This window comes from Caenorhabditis elegans, chromosome I, assembly GCF_000002985.6.
Source record: "Caenorhabditis elegans chromosome I".
Classification (NCBI taxonomy): Eukaryota; Metazoa; Nematoda; class Chromadorea; order Rhabditida; family Rhabditidae; genus Caenorhabditis; species Caenorhabditis elegans.
Genome location: NC_003279.8, coordinates 8,644,424 through 8,660,529, shown reverse-complemented (window position 1 = coordinate 8,660,529; position 16,106 = coordinate 8,644,424). Strand labels below are relative to the sequence as shown.

General features: G+C 32.5%; 3 protein-coding genes across 4 annotated transcripts; all 3 read right to left on the bottom strand.

The window, feature by feature from the left end:
- Nucleotides 1–562: 562 nt before the first annotated feature.
- Nucleotides 563–1,631, bottom strand: flp-22 (SPSAKWMRF-amide 3). The gene is made up of 3 exons (NM_059943.8): nt 1,493–1,631; nt 1,168–1,238; nt 563–846 (listed from the first exon to the last, which is right to left on the bottom strand). The coding sequence occupies exons 1-3, from the start codon at nt 1,616–1,618 to the stop codon at nt 762–764; spliced, it is 282 nt and encodes a 93-aa protein (NP_492344.2). The 5' UTR covers nt 1,619–1,631; the 3' UTR covers nt 563–761.
- Nucleotides 1,632–8,858: 7,227 nt separating this feature from the next.
- Nucleotides 8,859–14,079, bottom strand: sig-7 (Peptidyl-prolyl cis-trans isomerase sig-7; the record flags this gene model as incomplete). Of its 2 annotated transcripts, NM_059942.9 has the most annotated exons (8): nt 8,863–9,076; nt 9,126–9,288; nt 9,334–9,505; nt 9,554–9,685; nt 9,729–9,845; nt 9,896–9,995; nt 10,509–10,769; nt 13,877–14,079. In NM_059942.9, 8 exons carry the CDS (start codon nt 14,077–14,079, stop codon nt 8,941–8,943), a joined length of 1,284 nt encoding a protein of 427 aa, NP_492343.2. In that variant the 3' UTR covers nt 8,863–8,940. The 2 variants fall into 2 exon arrangements, with proteins under 2 accessions (NP_001359651.1, NP_492343.2); NM_001373191.3 differs by lacking the exon at nt 13,877–14,079 and having other exon boundaries at nt 8,859–9,076; nt 10,509–10,775.
- A 146-nt stretch (nt 14,080–14,225) lies between these two features.
- On the bottom strand, nt 14,226–16,070 carry syx-17 (t-SNARE coiled-coil homology domain-containing protein). The gene is made up of 6 exons (NM_059941.4): nt 15,930–16,070; nt 15,715–15,830; nt 15,547–15,666; nt 15,247–15,502; nt 14,533–14,644; nt 14,226–14,458 (listed from the first exon to the last, which is right to left on the bottom strand). Exons 1-6 carry the CDS (start codon nt 16,029–16,031, stop codon nt 14,412–14,414), a joined length of 753 nt encoding a protein of 250 aa, NP_492342.1. The 5' UTR covers nt 16,032–16,070; the 3' UTR covers nt 14,226–14,411.
- Between the last annotated feature and the right edge of the window lie 36 nt (nt 16,071–16,106).

Genomic DNA, 16,106 nt, shown 5'->3' with positions numbered 1-16,106 from the left:
TTTAGGTTTTCCGTGGGATCCGCTTGGGTTTTGAGTGGGATCCACTTGGGTTTCGTTTGCCTGAGGTGATTTAAAAAACTTAAAATTTATTAAAATTAAAAAAAAACAATTTTCATTGATATTGCGTATAATTTAACGTCTTTTACGCAATGCACACACTGACGTAAAAATGCGTACACAGTAGTTTTAAAACTTTTTCATAAAACTGTATTTAAATAGATCGAAAGTTTTTGAGAATTAAAAAAAATTATTTGCAAAATAATAAAACCAATTTGTGTTTATGCACATGGAGTCAGAATGTCTTATTTCGCTTTGATCTTCAAAAAATGCGGGAAGTGAGACGCAGTCATCTCATCTGATTTCACATGGCTAAGAGCGTGCTGACGTCACAATGTTTTTGGAAAAATATTCCCGCTTTCATTTACCGGAACAAAAATTAAAACATGTCTCTAAAGACAGATTTCTTCGGAAAACTGGGTAGCATCGTGCACGATCGTGTAATTAGTTAGTCTCACATCATTTGTGAACACAAAAGTCGCTTTCTATTGACACTAATTGACACTAACAAAGATCACATTTATTCAGTAGCCATTACACAGTTGTATCCTGAAACAAAAATAATGTATTTTTGTCCAAAAATATTATTTTTAAGCCACAAAATAAAATTTCCAAGTCGAGTGATTAACGAGAAGAAGATGGGTCAGATTTCTAGGTCGATGGGAAAAAAAGGTGATAGAAGTAAACAAAATATAAACAATAAATTAATAATCCTGTTCAGAAACTGCTTCAGCTCCACTACGCTTTCCAAATCTCATCCATTTTGCTGATGGAGATCGTTTTCCGAATCTAAAAATTGTATTGTTCCGGATTACATGAGAATTCAATTTATTTATGCTAAAATTTTTCGAGTTTTTGAATGTTCATGCTGAGCTATTGGAGTTAACTTTTATGACAAAAGTTCCAAAAACTTGAGAATATTTTTATGTCCTATAAATTCTCATTCAGCCAGCATAAATTCTTATAATTGTAGAACTAACTTTTATGTGTTCCCCCCATCTCCCCCACAAACAACTTTTGAAAAAAAAAACATTATTCTTCAAAAGTTGATGTCATTTTCACAAAAGAAAACGTTTTGAATTTCCCACGGTTTCAGCTCCCTCGCCTTACCTCATCCACTTGGCTGATGGTGATCTTTTACCGAATCGCATCCATTTGGCTGACGGGGACCGTTTGACTTGCTATAAATGTGAGAAATTTAAAATGAAATTCGACACCTAATATTGCTCCTGAACTTTCTTTACCTAAACCATTGTGTTCGCTATATACAATTATTAGGACGAGAAAAGTTAGATAATGATAATGGTTGTTGATACTTAAATATTGAGCAAAACTAATAGTAGATCAAACTTTATAGTTTTGTTCTGTCATCTATCGTAGTACAAGAAACTTGACGCTCAAATTCCCAGAATCGAAGTCTAGCCAATAAACATACTTGCTCCATAAGACGTGCATCATTCTGTTCGAGACCAGCCAACTGTTGTCCATCCAAATCGAAGACCTGAGCCGACACCAATGATACCATCAAAACAACACAAAGGGCAATCATGGAACGGTTCATTTTTGTGTATATCCTGAAATAAAACTTAATTTGGTAATATTTATTGAAGTTGAAGGTAGACAATCGAATATAGAGATTGCAGGTATGACTATCAATAAGTCATATGTTGTCAATGTGTGACGTCACGCAAAGCCATTAGTTTAGTTTGTCATAAAGTTAGTTTGACTTCTTAAAATGATATTTTGAAGCATACAGAGGATCCTGATAACTTGCAAGCTTAGAGTACAACGGCGAAAAATGAAAATAAAACTTTAATGGTTATTGAGTTCATTGAGAATATTCACTTATTATAAGGAAAATAAAAACAACAGATTGTTCCGAGGAAATTATGATTTTCAGAATATTTTCAATTTCCTTTCTTTGTTTTTGTTGGTTATATGACAACAAAACGTTCCCATAAGCAGTTGAATGAGGGCTCATAAATAAATAATTGCAATTAAAAATAAGATCAACATATTCAGATTCATCTGTTTTTTCAGTGAACAATCATATAACTCTAGTTCAGGAACTACTTATTTCAAATTGAGCAGAACTAATATGCGGTTTCCGGAAGGCTTTTTCAAATGATCTTTGTCATTTTAAGAGTATATAGTTTTCATTTAAAAGTATAATGTAAGTTTTCCCCGAAAATTAATAGGTATGAACACTCAAATTTTCACTGAAAAGATTGTGACTTCTCTGGGAATGTCCCTCGCAAAAAAAAACGTTGATATTGTTGTGATCACTAAAGTGTGGTTCCAATTCAATTTTTCCACATTCACTGCTCAAAAGGAAACCGTCAAGTGGAATGAAGATGCTTCTCTTGCCATCAGATTCAATTTCCCTCTTAGCGAGAGAAACGAGAAAACTGTTAGGTGGGTGAAAAAGAAGAAGGAGAAATATACTGAAAACAAGTGCCAATATACAATATATCCTTGTTCTCACGCTCTGCTCTATTCACATTTTCTAACCGAAAAAAAATGTAAAAGTAATTGGGATTATAGTCCCAGAAGGCATGTGATATTGGAAAACAATGATGTGATATAAAAACTTTTATTATAATGTAAACGTATTGTGATATGCCTTTCTTTTTGAAAATAATTAAATTAAATTTTTGAATAAAGTAAAGCGAGGGTCTTTTCTATATGATGCCCTCGTGGATAGTATAGTTTTAACTACAGTAACACGTGGCATCCTCATGTTTAGTAGCGTGACGTCACACCTCCCAAAAAGAAAGTTGCCGCCTTTTCGGTGGGTCAAATGGGTAACGAGAGTTGCCAGATTTTGAAATTTGATCTCAATTTTGATAATCTTGTTGGATGTAAAGAAAAACAATTAAATTGCCAATTTTCAGAGACTTCCCCCATAAAAGCTCCTGAAAAAAATAAAACGCGTTTTTTTCACTTTTCAGGGGTAGTAATTGTTGGGCTGAAAAAAGCTAGAAGGCTGAAAAAGTTAGATAATGAAAAAATAGAGAAATTTAATGCAATGAAAACAAAGAAATGAGTCAAGAATGCGACAATGATCACATAATATTTATGCTCAATTTCCTGAGGGTTCGTTTTTTTTTTTCAATTTTATTTGTCAATTTTTTTTGTGAAATTTTCGTTTCAAATGAGAAAAGGTACCGGAAATTGAATGAAACTGAAAAAGGAAACGCTGTGCAAAAAGTGATGGATGACTCAGTCATTTTTCATGAAACATTGGGCATTTTCTGATTTAATTTTTTTTTCAAAATTATATACTAGGTGGTGTTTCCTGCAAGTGACAGGACTGATCTTTATAATCTAAAATGTTTTATTTTCATTTCAAAATATTAGTTTTTATTATATTTTCATTTCATAAACTTTTTTTTGGGTTTTTAACGATATATTTTCAATTTCGGATCAAATTTGAAAAAAAAGAATCTCAATTCAACTGCATTAAAACAAATTAAAAAAAAAACATTTTTAGAATTAAAAAATATGTAAGTGAGTGTAAATGAAGAGTGAAAACTAGAATTCAAGAAGAGCTTATGCTCCAAAAGTGGGCGGGGCCTAATTGCGGTGCTCTCCTATGCCCCGCCTTCATTTCTAGAGGAGTGCAATGACGTTATGAAGAAGGGAAAAGAATGGAAAAAAGACGAAGATGTGTGGAAGAATAAATGGAGAAAAAGTAATCAGAGTATAGTGAAATTGACTTGAACCTTGAGTCAGTGGGGTCATGAAAAATGAATAAAGAAAAGTTCCAGGATGACTTACTTAAAAATATTAGAATTTGTTTGGATTGAAGCTAGATTCAAAAATGCTTTTTTTTTTTGAGAAATTACGAGTTTCATTTTCAGATATTTCAAAGTGAATTTACGTTCAATTTTATGAATTTTTTTAAAAACGATTTTCGAATTACCAATACTTCTCACAACTTAATGTAGCACATCCGTAGTAGGCCTCGTGCCTTTGAATTTAAAGATCCCATGTGTAGGGTTACGTTGTAATTTATTCATTTTCATGAACTTTTAGAAGAAACAAGAATTTGTCACTTTGAAAGCAAGGCATTTTTTCTACAGAAACATGCCACATTACGTTTTGCATAAAAAGTTTCAAATACATACTTTGATTAAACTATTTTGAAAAAATATTTTATGACCAAATATATCAATTGTTTTAAAAATTCCAAAAAAGGCAATCAGGCTCACACCCGCCTGTTCGGTCGACCGATTGAAATGTCTATTCCGAATATTGACTAAGAAACAAATAAAAGTTAAAATTTTTGGGTATTAAAGTGTTTCAATTTTCTCAACACAAAACATCAATTGTTGATCTTCTAGTGAAACAGAAAAGCTCCAAAAATCGTTGGAAATGAACCCGATTAGCTGTACTAAAAAAATAACAAGATTTGAACAAATTGAGCACAATTAAAGCCTATAAAGAAAATGATTCTCGAGCAAGCGGTTGTTGACTATTTAGCTTTTTTGAATGTTGGCTCTAAATTCAAGTTATATTTCAAAATGTATTTGGAAATGTATTTTTCTTTCTGCAAAAAAAGCTACGTTTGTAGTGACTTCACATTCACAAAGTTTCAATACGTAGATAAAAAGTTCAAATGAAAGATTTTAGTATTAAAAATTATTACCTTGTTTTCATAAATATCATTAAATTTAGCTAACTACGAAATCAAAATCAAATGTTCTCAAGCAAAAAAAAAAGTGGGAGGTAATGGCGGTGAGAATGGGAAAACAGAAAAACATTCCAAGAAAATACTTAACACTCTGTGGACTTGCATTAGAGGAATCATGAGGGCAATGGGGCTCCAATTGCAAATTGAGACACAGAGTAGAGTCGGATTAAAGAAAAAATAACACAAAAACATGTAGTTCACAAGATTAAAAACTAAAGACTTAAACAGTATAGATACAGCGAAAGTTGTCGGAAGCATTTTAAACCGATTCCGTCTGTTTCTAGGTTTTATTGTGTTTTTCTATCGAATTTTCTCAAATTTACCATTTGAAACATCAGTAAGATTACTAAGAATACTAAGAATGAAATAATTAAAATTCCGAAAAGTTAAAGACTACATTCAAAAAGAAAATGGAATTATGTAATATAAATTTCAAGATTTGACCGTATAATACTTATCGAAAAATATATTTTTCCACTAAAAAAAAACAAAGCAGTGCAATTTGATGTCTTGTTTCCCTCTCATGTGCCCCTTTTCATCGTTTTCTACAATTAAAATGCCCATACGTCATTCTGTACGAGGTGGTGTGATGCTCCTTCTCCTTGAGCTTCTTCTTCCTTTCGAGCATCTTCACCAGGAGCTACAAGGAGAAAACCCATTGAAATGCTCATTTCGTGTCACCAAAAAGACATCATTCGGCACCACCGACAACCGCCTAATTGTACCCCTCATTTTGACACACAAGAAGGCTAAAGAAGATGACGAAAATGAGAAAAAACCATGTTTAGAAATGTAAAAGAGACAATCAGAAGGAGAGCAATAGTGTGTTGTTGTGAGGTGTCAAAAGACACAATATAGAATCAAGGGGTCCAAATCTTCCAACTATATATGCAAAGATTTCAGAGAATTTTGACAAAAAATTGTTCCATATTTCAAATTATGGCTCTAGTAGAAAGTTGAACCGGAATTCAGGGGATTTATTGAATTTTCCATTCCAACAAATTCGCATCTATCAATGTGTGGGTTGTCTGGAAATGATATCATACTTCCAAAAAGTTTATAAAATAATAAAATGTTCTGGGAAACGGATAATAACTCAAAAACTTTTTTGTGAACTTTACCCAATACGGATAGAGACATAAATCACAAGGATACGGGGAAGGCAGTGAAACATTTTTTGTTTACTTCGTGACTTTCAAGAATTTTAAAAAATTCTAGAAAAATGCGAAAAGGTGAAGATGATTCTGGAGAAGATGGGAAAACTTTACAAAGGAATAAAGACAAAGCAAACGTAGCAGGGAATAGTGGCTGCAAGATTCAGTCTCTAGAAAACTACTACGGTTTCGTACAGAGCATTAAATTTTTCTCTGAAACTTTTGTTTTCCACAGAAACTTTAGTCCAATTTCTGAAAAAAAATTTCTCAGCCCTGTTGGTAAACGAAACGTAGTGGACTTCAGTCTTCGATAGATCTTGAATTTTTTATTGTAAGGATACAGAGTTAAGTGTCTTTTGAGATTCAAAAAAATGTTCATCATTATGTTTGTACCAAAACGTAGGCAACAAAAATCACCGTACTATGCACTAGATACTAAATCAAATAATGATTCCTTTAAAAACATTTTTAAATTTAAGTTTAGAGCAGTTCTGTTTGACAAAAACGGGTGTTGTTTGATTTCCCGTCAGATTTTCACACAAAGGGACGACTTCTTCTCTTTTTTTTTCTCAATTGAAAGTAATCCAATTTTGTATTCTGAAAATCACGTAACCGTTGTGGGAGAGACATAGGAAACTTGATCAAAATTTCTTCAAGTATTTATGCGTGAGCGAGTTGGATTGAGACATCCCTTTTCTCAAGAAAATCAGTAAAAGATAGTCGAACTAGATATTCCTTGTCAAAAAATCAGAAGTCGAGGGGTGACCGCTTCAATTTTTGTCATTATGTTAACATGTTGATCAGCAATTTTACGATATTTCTGTGCTCCACCACAAAGTGTAGATTTTGATTTAGAACTTAACACGATTGATAATTCATAGACTTCAACGATTTCATATATTGAAAGACATTTCATAAAAAGATTTCTATGAATAAATCATAATTTCTTAAAAGTCTACGAGGGAGATTGGTAAATCTTTCTGAATAGAGTCTTCTTAAAAACAATGTGTCGAACTTACTGGGAATGTGTTCATGACATTTCACAGAACGCCAGTTTTAAAACTTGGAAAATTGCCGAGGAAACAATTTTCAAACGAGTCAGTTCACTTTAAAATCAAGAAAATATGCCCTAATACCTTTTGACATTAAAACTACAGTCGGCAATGAGTAAAAATGTGGATTTAAAATATCAAAAACTAAATATCTAGAATGTTAGAGCCTTGAAAATAGTTGAGAATAACTCTAAACTTGAAAAACCATAAAATCTTGGGATTAATATGTTTTGAAGCATCTTCCCCAGAGCTGTAAGTAATGATAAAATATGAACATTGGCATTTTCCAAATCTGGTTAATTGAGCTTCCTGAAAAACATTAATGTTGTCAATATGTGATTAAATTCGCAGTTATCCTAGAAGGTTCTACTGAAATTAATATTAGCTGGACTTGGAAAAGTGGTATTTTCATGTGACGAAGTTTTGTATTTGTAAAGCGTTTATATTTGTATCATTGCAGTATTTAAAATAATATTCATGCCTGGCATTAGGACTGTTGTTCTTCCGCAGTTATGTGTCTACTGCTAGAAAATATTATAATTCTCGATTTGTTGCTAAGGATTAAGTTTTTAGCTATGAAATTGATTCTAAAATTCAGCAAAAAAATTAGCATGCGACGAAAGCCAAAAAATATATTTTTTAAATTCAGAATACATTATTCATCAGATGGCTACAGTAGTTGTCTTCTTCATGACATAATAATTATATGCATCTTCCGTAGAGACACGTCAAGCTTTTTGAGATTACAGATTTGGAAGAAGGATCAAACTGGGAGTACCAACAAAAAAAACGGAAAAAAGCAATTAAAGTCACTGGATAGAATTATTTATTCGAAGCACCTATCTCTCAAGAAACGTGGAATTTCCGGATTTTCAAAGATGTTTTTTGGTTTTTCTGATCATAGTTTTAGAGTGAGAAATTTCGAGAAGATATTAATAATTAATAATTTATTTTTGACTTTTAGTTTTTGCGTTCAAATAGAAAGTACGAAAATAGTGGGCGGATGGGTTTGGTTCAAAGGACTTTGTAAGGCTAAAAATGGAGTATTTAAACAAAATACGGGTTACCGTAATTGAAAGATTTGCCTAACATGACAAAATATAATAAAAATTCGAGGGTTTTTTAAAAGATTTTTCAAAATTTTGAGTCAAAGTTTTGGAGCTTGCCATATTTTCGAAAAATCGGGCTTTTTGAGACATTTCGAAATTGGTGAAGGTTCGAAGTCCTACAAAGTTCAAATAAAAATAATTTAAGCGAATCTAAAATTAAAATTTTGCAGAGACCATTTTTTAAAGTTTCATTTCAAAATCATGATAAAAAACTGCAGCAGTAATTGCCATTGAAAAACAACTAACTTGACCATATTCCACCTTTACATGAAATATTCATTCTTACCTTGAGTCTTGTTATTTCAAAATGTGGATTCTAATTCTTGATCAAATTCAATGAACCATCAAAAAATTTGCAAAGACCGGATGTCTCCCACATTTGTAACGAAAGTCTAAATTCTAGAGGTATGACGACAAATCCGATTTTTCTTGTTGCAAAAATTGAACCAGTTTTTAGAAAACGTCCAAAATATTCTTGTTGTATGTAATTAGACTAAGATCCAATTTTCCCGAGAGTATATCATGCATCATCGCTTCCATGTTCTTTTCATACTCTTCAAGAAATATTGGGTAATACAAGGAAAAACACGAGATGAAAATGAATGATGATGTCATTGTGTGATTTTATAAAACCTTGGAAAACTGTCTCAATAGAGAGATCAGTGATACTAACTTAAATAAAGTTTTGCTTGTTATTTAATTGAACAAAAATCAATTTAAAAGTTTGAAATTTTGACAATCGGTGGTCATGAAGAGACTATAATTATGATAAGACAGACAAGACGACAAGATTTCAGTATGCATGTTTTACTGTTACAGAATGAATAAGAAAAGAACAAATAGAGAAACAAATAAGTTAAATATTCAAATTGTTAACGACGATCACGTCTCCGATCCGGAGATCTATCATGACGACGACGATCCCGATCAGAGTCCCGATGGTTGTCACGACGATCACGGTTGTTGTCTCGATAGCTACGATCACGATCACGATGATTGTCAGAACTTCTGTAAATTAATTTTACTTTAGATGGAATTATGGTGACTACAGTACTACCTTCTACGTCTTGCTGGTTCTCTTCGATAATCTCTCTTCTTATCTTTCTTTGGTGAAGGAGAACGACGTCTTCTTGGAGAAGGACTTCTCTGATGACTTCTCTTCACTTCAGGACGTCGTTGAGGAGATTGCCGTCTCTTTGGTGCTTCTTGTTGCTGTGATTCTGAAAATTGAAGCTGAATTTTCAGAAAAGCTGGTCAGAACTTACTGGGCTTGTACTTGTAATTTTGAGAGACAGATTGTGAGAAATCAACATGAATTCGTCGATCATCAATAAGAACATTGTCCATTTTAAAGAAAGCTTGCTCACAGCTTTTCGCATTGTCAAACTCAATGAACGCGTATTGAAGAGAATCACCACTGCGACGGTCTCGAACAATCTGAAATCATGTTTTTCGTAAAGAAATGTTTTCCAACAAAACTATCACCTCGCAGTTGTTAATTTTTCCGAATCGAGAGAAAATAATCTCGAGATCTTCATCGGTTGTAACTGGATTCAATTTGCAAACAAACAACACATTTTCCGGTGGAACTTCATCAGCATCTTTCAAGTCTCCGACCTGTGAAAAATAATTATTTTTTAGACTTATAAATGTTTTTTACCATTTCAAGAATTTGAGCTTGTTCAGCCATTTCTCTTTGTTGCAGCTCTTCAGCAATCTCTTCTGCAGTTTTTCCCTCGTCTTCGTCTTCTTTTTCATCGAGAGCAATTTGATCAGTCTGAGAAATTAAAAAGTTTTAATAATTATTAATTTAGTATTTTTCTAAACCTTTACAAGCATCTCATAAGTAGGAGATGGAGATCGTGGTGGAAAAGAAATTCTAGCATCTTCATCGAATGGATCGTCAAGAACAATTGTGTGTGAGATTCTGAAAATCATTTAATATATCAAAATCGCTTGTTCCGTGTGTTCTAGTCTATACACTCTGAAGTTTTGATTTCTGAGTTGGGGTTAATGGTGGGAGTACGGTAGGATTACTGTAGTTTCATAAAAATTAATCTTCAGCTTGGTTACTGAAAAATATTTGTGGAAATTTATATTTAGTTATTTGTACCAAAGTTGGGGGTTTTCATTTTTTGGCGAAAAATCAATTTTTGATTTTTCTGAGAAAAGGTGACCAAAAAATCTAAAAACTTTGTTGCCCTTTCCTTACCTGAAAAATCATACATTTTTCAAATTTTACACCTCGTTTTTTCAAAAAATGACACTCGAGAATATAAATAGAGTACGAGTAAACTGAGAATTTAAAAGAATACCAAGAAAATGCTACAAACTCATTTTAATAGCAAAATTATTTGTTTTTGCGATTTTCGTTTTTCATTTTCATGAGGTGTTTATCCTCAGCCCTGGTTTTCTAGAAACAACGAAGTTACAAACTCACCGAATATCCTTAAACGGTCGATTGTTAGTGTCTGCTAACTGTTCATTGAGCTTCTCCAGTGTTTCAAGACCTTCAGTAACTTGTCCAAAAATAGTGTGTTGATCATCCAAATAGTCAAGATTCTCTCCAAGTGTAATAAAGAATTGACTTCCGAGCATATTATCTCCATTGTTCACAAATGAAACAATTCCCATACGAGTGTGACGCATTTTTGGAAGATCTTCCCGTTCGAAGTATCGTCCTTGTTCTCCGTACATGTCACTGAAATTGAATAAATAATTTTATTTATTTTCAACTGAAATTGTTCAGTATATTCTACCTCAACTTTCAGGCAAATGCTCTTTTACTACCTCATCTTTTACTACGTTGCTCTTTTACTACGGTTTACTCTTTTACTACGGCCGTATTTTTTACTACATTTTCCAATTTCGATTTTTTACTACGAAATGTATCTTTTACTACGGCCGTATTTTTTACTACATTTTCCAATTTCGATTTTTTACTACGAAATGTATCTTTTACTACGGTCGTATTTTTTTACTACGGTTTCCGAATTTGATTTTTTACTACGATTCGTATCTTTTACTACGATTAACGATTTTTTACTACCTAATGAAAAAAAGAATATCAAAAGTTGGAATTTGAAAGTTACCTTGTAGCAGATTTTAGGTATAATTACAATTTCATTCTGAAATCAACATGAAAGTTTCATAGCTGTGTTATTTTTCCAACTTTTGAAGGGCTCTATATACCCACATATCTTTTCAGACAGAGGGAATGTGAAAAATTAATCAATCGCAAACTTGTTAAGCTTAAGATAAGGAACACTTTTCCCGTGCAAACTATTTGAAAAAAAATCTGAATGGATCCAGATTCGAACCAGCAATGACTCTACTGAAGAGCGCGCGCTTTACCACTTCTTCAAACAGGCGAGTGGCGGCCGCGGTTCCAAGGAATATGTGAAACCAACCGAGCTGTACGAAGTAAGAAGCTTCCATTACTTTTTCAGATATTTAGTTCTGAAAACTTTGTCAACTCTCCTTATCAACAACTAAATGGTCCTTTTTGTAGTTATTTCTACTGGAAAAAAAGAATGTGCCTGTAAATAATATCCTGCGTATAAACGTTGTTGTCCAGTGAAAACCTTCCCTTGACCTGAAATTTCTAGAAAATTGTACATGCATGTTGATACGAGATACAGAAATGAAACATTTGAAATTAAATTTTGGGCCTAAAATGTTTTTTCTCAAAAACCACTACAGTTCTTATTTTTCCAAGAGTGTATATAAAAAGTATATTTTTTAAAATAATTTTTCGTATCAAAATCCCATTTTCCGGCTTCAAACGTAATGTTTTCGTCGTTTTCGTTATTGGCAAATCGAATTCGATCGAAATTGAAAAAATTCCGGAGTACGGTACATGTCGGTGTTTGCGTACTTTTGCGTACCGTGCATTTTATTCGACGACACTTCATATTTTTAAAAAGCAAAATTGACAAAAAGTGCGTTTGAAACCCAAAAACAGGACATTCCATGCGAAAAATAATTTCGAAAAAATTCAGATTGCATTTATTACTGGAAAAAAACAAGATTGGGGCCGTTTTTCAGAAACAAATTTTGGGCCAATTTTTTTTTTGAAAATAGCTCATTCGATGAATCACAGAAGTTCCCGAGCTGCTATTAAGTGGAATTTGTACTTAGAATGTTTAAAAATACACTCAAAAAAAGTAGTTTTCAAGATAAATTTCAAGTCAAGGGAAGGTTTTCACTGGACAACAACGTTTATACGCAGGATATTATTTACAGGCACACTCTTTTTTCCAGTAGAAATAACTACAAAAAGGACCATTTAGTTGTTGATAAGGAGAGTTGACAAAGTTTTCAGAACTAAATATCTGAAAAAGTAATGGAAGCTTCTTACTTCGTACAGCTCGGTTGGTTTCACATATTCCTTGGAACCGCGGCCGCCACTCGCCTGTTTGAAGAAGTGGTAAAGCGCGCGCTCTTCAGTAGAGTCATTGCTGGTTCGAATCTGGATCCATTCAGATTTTTTTTCAAATAGTTTGCACGGGAAAAGTGTTCCTTATCTTAAGCTTAACAAGTTTGCGATTGATTAATTTTTCACATTCCCTCTGTCTGAAAAGATATGTGGGTATATAGAGCCCTACTTGTCGAGTTTCTTATTATTATGCCAAATCACAAAGTTGACAGGAATGTTTTCAAAAACGACAGATTGAGAATTTTTCTACAATAACTGATTAGTGCCTAATAAGGTTTCAAAATAGTTTTGTTTGGAAAATTTTCATAAATTTCATTTTCCCGTTATGATATCGTCGGATTCAGTTAAAAACCGCTCAGACAGTAGTATATTTCAAAAGTTGGAAAAAGAACACAGCTATGAAACTTTCATGTTGATTTCAGAATGAAATTGTAATTATACCTAAAATCTGCTACAAGGTAACTTTCAAATTCCAACTTTTGATATTCTTTTTTTCATTAGGTAGTAAAAAATCGTTAATCGTAGTAAAAGATACGAATCGTAGTAAAAAATCAAATTCGGAAACCGTAGTAAAAAAATACGACCGTAGTAAAAGATACATTTCGTAGTAAAAAATCGAAATTGGAAAATGTAGTAAAAAATACGGCCGTAGTAAAAGATACATTTCGTAGTAAAAAATCGAAATTGGAAAATGTAGTAAAAAATACGGCCGTAGTAAAAGATACATTTCGTAGTAAAAAATCGAAATTGGAAAATGTAGTAAAAAATACGGCCGTAGTAAAAGATACATTTCGTAGTAAAAAATCGAAATTGGAAAATGTAGTAAAAAATACCGCCGTAGTAAAAGAGTAAACCGTAGTAAAAGAGCAACGTAGTAAAAGATGAGGTAGTAAAAGAGCATTTGCCCAACTTCCAGTGTCTGTAGAATTTTAAGAAAATATTTTTTAGGGTTTTTGTTATTGCTTGTTAATTTTTTAAAAATTATTGCCCCAATTTTATCGCAAAATTCAAAATACGTTCAGCGAAAAAATCTTAAAACTTCCACAGCGTATTCATAATTTTCCACGAAAGCAATTTTTGGGGCAATTCTGCAAGTCTTGAAAATAGAAAGGATACATTGAGAAATTTCCAGAGAAAAAACACCAAGGGCTGTAGATTTTTTGTTTTCACTTTTGCCGAAAAAAAGTATTTTTCGCTTTTTTTGAAAACAAAACGATGCAAAATATTCTTAATTTGACATTTTTCCAAAAAATTACACTCGAAATTATTTTTTTAAACTTTTTTTTTTCTTGTTCAGTTAAACATATTTTTTCTTTTTGCAAAAAAACAATTTTTTTTGAATTCAGCCCTGATACGGATAATGATCGTACCTATAAACAGATTCTCCTCCTTTTCCAGTTCCAGTCGGGTCACCTGTCTGTGCTACGTAATTTCTCTCAATACTATGAAACTGGTTGAGATTGTAGTACTTCTTTTTGCACAATTTCAAAAAATTAAGTGAACATCTGGGACGTTCTTTCACGAATAAATCGATTATAAGGTCACCAAGTGTAGTTTCAATTAAAACTGCCATCTGAAAACTTTTTTGATTTTTTTTTATTTCAAAAAAAATCCGAAAATCTAGGATATCTGTTTTCTTTTGTTTGAAAAATCGAGGAAAAAAAATAAGAAAATGGTTTCGCAACCTAATTTGAAAAGAACCAGAGAATTGAAGTATTTCTAAAAAAGCTGTTCATTTAATTTACATTTTGACATAGCAGAAAAATGATCCCGAAAACGATGGAATTTCATGCAAATAACCCCGAATCAATGGTCTAGGAAATCTCTATCAATAATATAATACAGTAAATGGAAACAAAATGATGAAAATAATAATGTACATTATACAGATAGAATAAAGAACTCTCAATCACTCGTGGCCGATCGTTTGAAAAATTTCCCGGTGTAGATTGCTGAAAAACTTTATTTTTATTTTTAATTTAATTTAATTTTTGTTATTTTAATTTAATTTTTGTTATTTACTTACTAGCGACTAAACCTCCGACACCAGCTGCAATTCCAGCAATAGCTGATCCAGCTGCCAATCCAACAGGCCCTCCGACTGCAAGTCCACCCACAACTCCGGCATAAAGTGGAGCCTGAAATTCAATTTTTGAAGGTGAAGTAGTTCAAAAATCAGAAAGAGAATAAGCACAAAAAACACTAAAGAGTGAAAAAATCCCACTTTTCAATTTTTTAATTCCCTGTTTGAATTTCCTCAAAAATGAGAACTTCCCGACCAATCAACATCTTCGAACTCCGCCCACTCAGTCTAATTGGTGGAAAAGTGGGTGGAGCGAATCGCTGATTGGTGGCAACTTTAATTTTTGAGAAATTTCAAACGGGAGATTAGAGCCAAAAATGAAAAATCATAATTTCAAAATTTGGATTATTTTTCGTGATTATTTTCGTTTTTTCTTGGAGGGTTTTCTTAATTGATACGATACAAAATACAAAATTTTAAAGCAAAATGCCATTCGGTACTCCACTTTTAATAATTTCTATATTAAAAGTGTTCATATTTTTCTCAATAAAATAAAAAATTTTTTTGAAAATTTCTAACAAAAAATTTGCAGCTCATGAAATCGATAAAAATTTGTTCCTGTTTATTTATGGATTTTTTTCTGAATTTGAGACGATTCTAGAAATTTTTGAAGCAAAATCCCCATACTCCAACTTTAAAATCAAATAAAATCAATACCTTCGCCGCTTTCGATTTCACAGCTTTTTTCAAATTCTCATTTCCTCGTTTAACATCTTCAGTTGCTCTTTCAACCTGCTCCTCAATTGAATCTACAACATCATGTTGTTCGTGAACAATTCTTCCAAGTTCTTGAAATATTTTCTCTAAATCAGCCATATCCTTTTCAATTTTCACTGTCGCTTCAGCCCGTTCCTTCATATCATCTGCCAATTGTCGTAGTTCATTGTCTTTCAACGTTGTTTCTCGGAGGTATCTGGAAATATGAAAATTATTGTAAATTCTTTGATAGTTTCCTACCTTCGTGATTCCATTTCATATGGATTATCGTCTTCTGTTGCTTGTTCAAAAGGATTTGATCCGGGTAAATTGACAGCGGGTAGGGATCTTGTCACATTTAACAAGGTTTTAATTTGCTGTCTGCAAAAATTTGAGCTAACTATTTTTTGTTAAATAATTTTGGAATACCTGATAGGGTCAATTATAGAATCAAATTCATTTTCTTGTCGTGAATCATGCAACTCTCCACGAACTGTGAGAATACCACGTAATCCATCTTCCAAATCTTTTTCATATGCTGCTATCTGAAATTTTTTTTACAATTTAATTTTATAATTTCAGCTGGGAGTTTTTAAAAACTTTTTTTTTTCTCAAATTTTCGTTTTAGTGGTTTAAAAACTGACCGAATCTCTAAGCGCAGGTGTATCCCTGAGTCCTCCTTGTAACGCTATTCTCTGTAAAACTCTCAGCTCTCCTAATTGTCGATTCGCAGTTTTTTCATACATGCGCACTAATGTGCTAAATCTTTGAGCAAGTGTACTCATCTAAAAATTGATTTCTTTTGTGAAAATCTGAACAAC

Coding starts and splice junctions, on each gene's coding strand:
- syx-17 (NM_059941.4), bottom strand. CDS start 16,031: ATGTATGAAAAAACTGCGAATCGACAATTAGGAGAGCTGAGAGTTTTA. Junction 15,831..15,929: donor CACCTGCGCTTAGAGATTCG/GTCAGTTTTTAA, acceptor AAAAAATTTCAG/ATAGCAGCATATGAAAAAGA. Junction 14,645..15,246: donor TGAAATCGAAAGCGGCGAAG/GTATTGATTTTA, acceptor ATTGAATTTCAG/GCTCCACTTTATGCCGGAGT.
- flp-22 (NM_059943.8), bottom strand. CDS start 1,618: ATGAACCGTTCCATGATTGCCCTTTGTGTTGTTTTGATGGTATCATTG. Junction 1,239..1,492: donor ATGCACGTCTTATGGAGCAA/GTATGTTTATTG, acceptor TCACATTTATAG/CAAGTCAAACGGTCCCCGTC. Junction 847..1,167: donor CCATCAGCCAAGTGGATGAG/GTAAGGCGAGGG, acceptor TACAATTTTTAG/ATTCGGAAAACGATCTCCAT.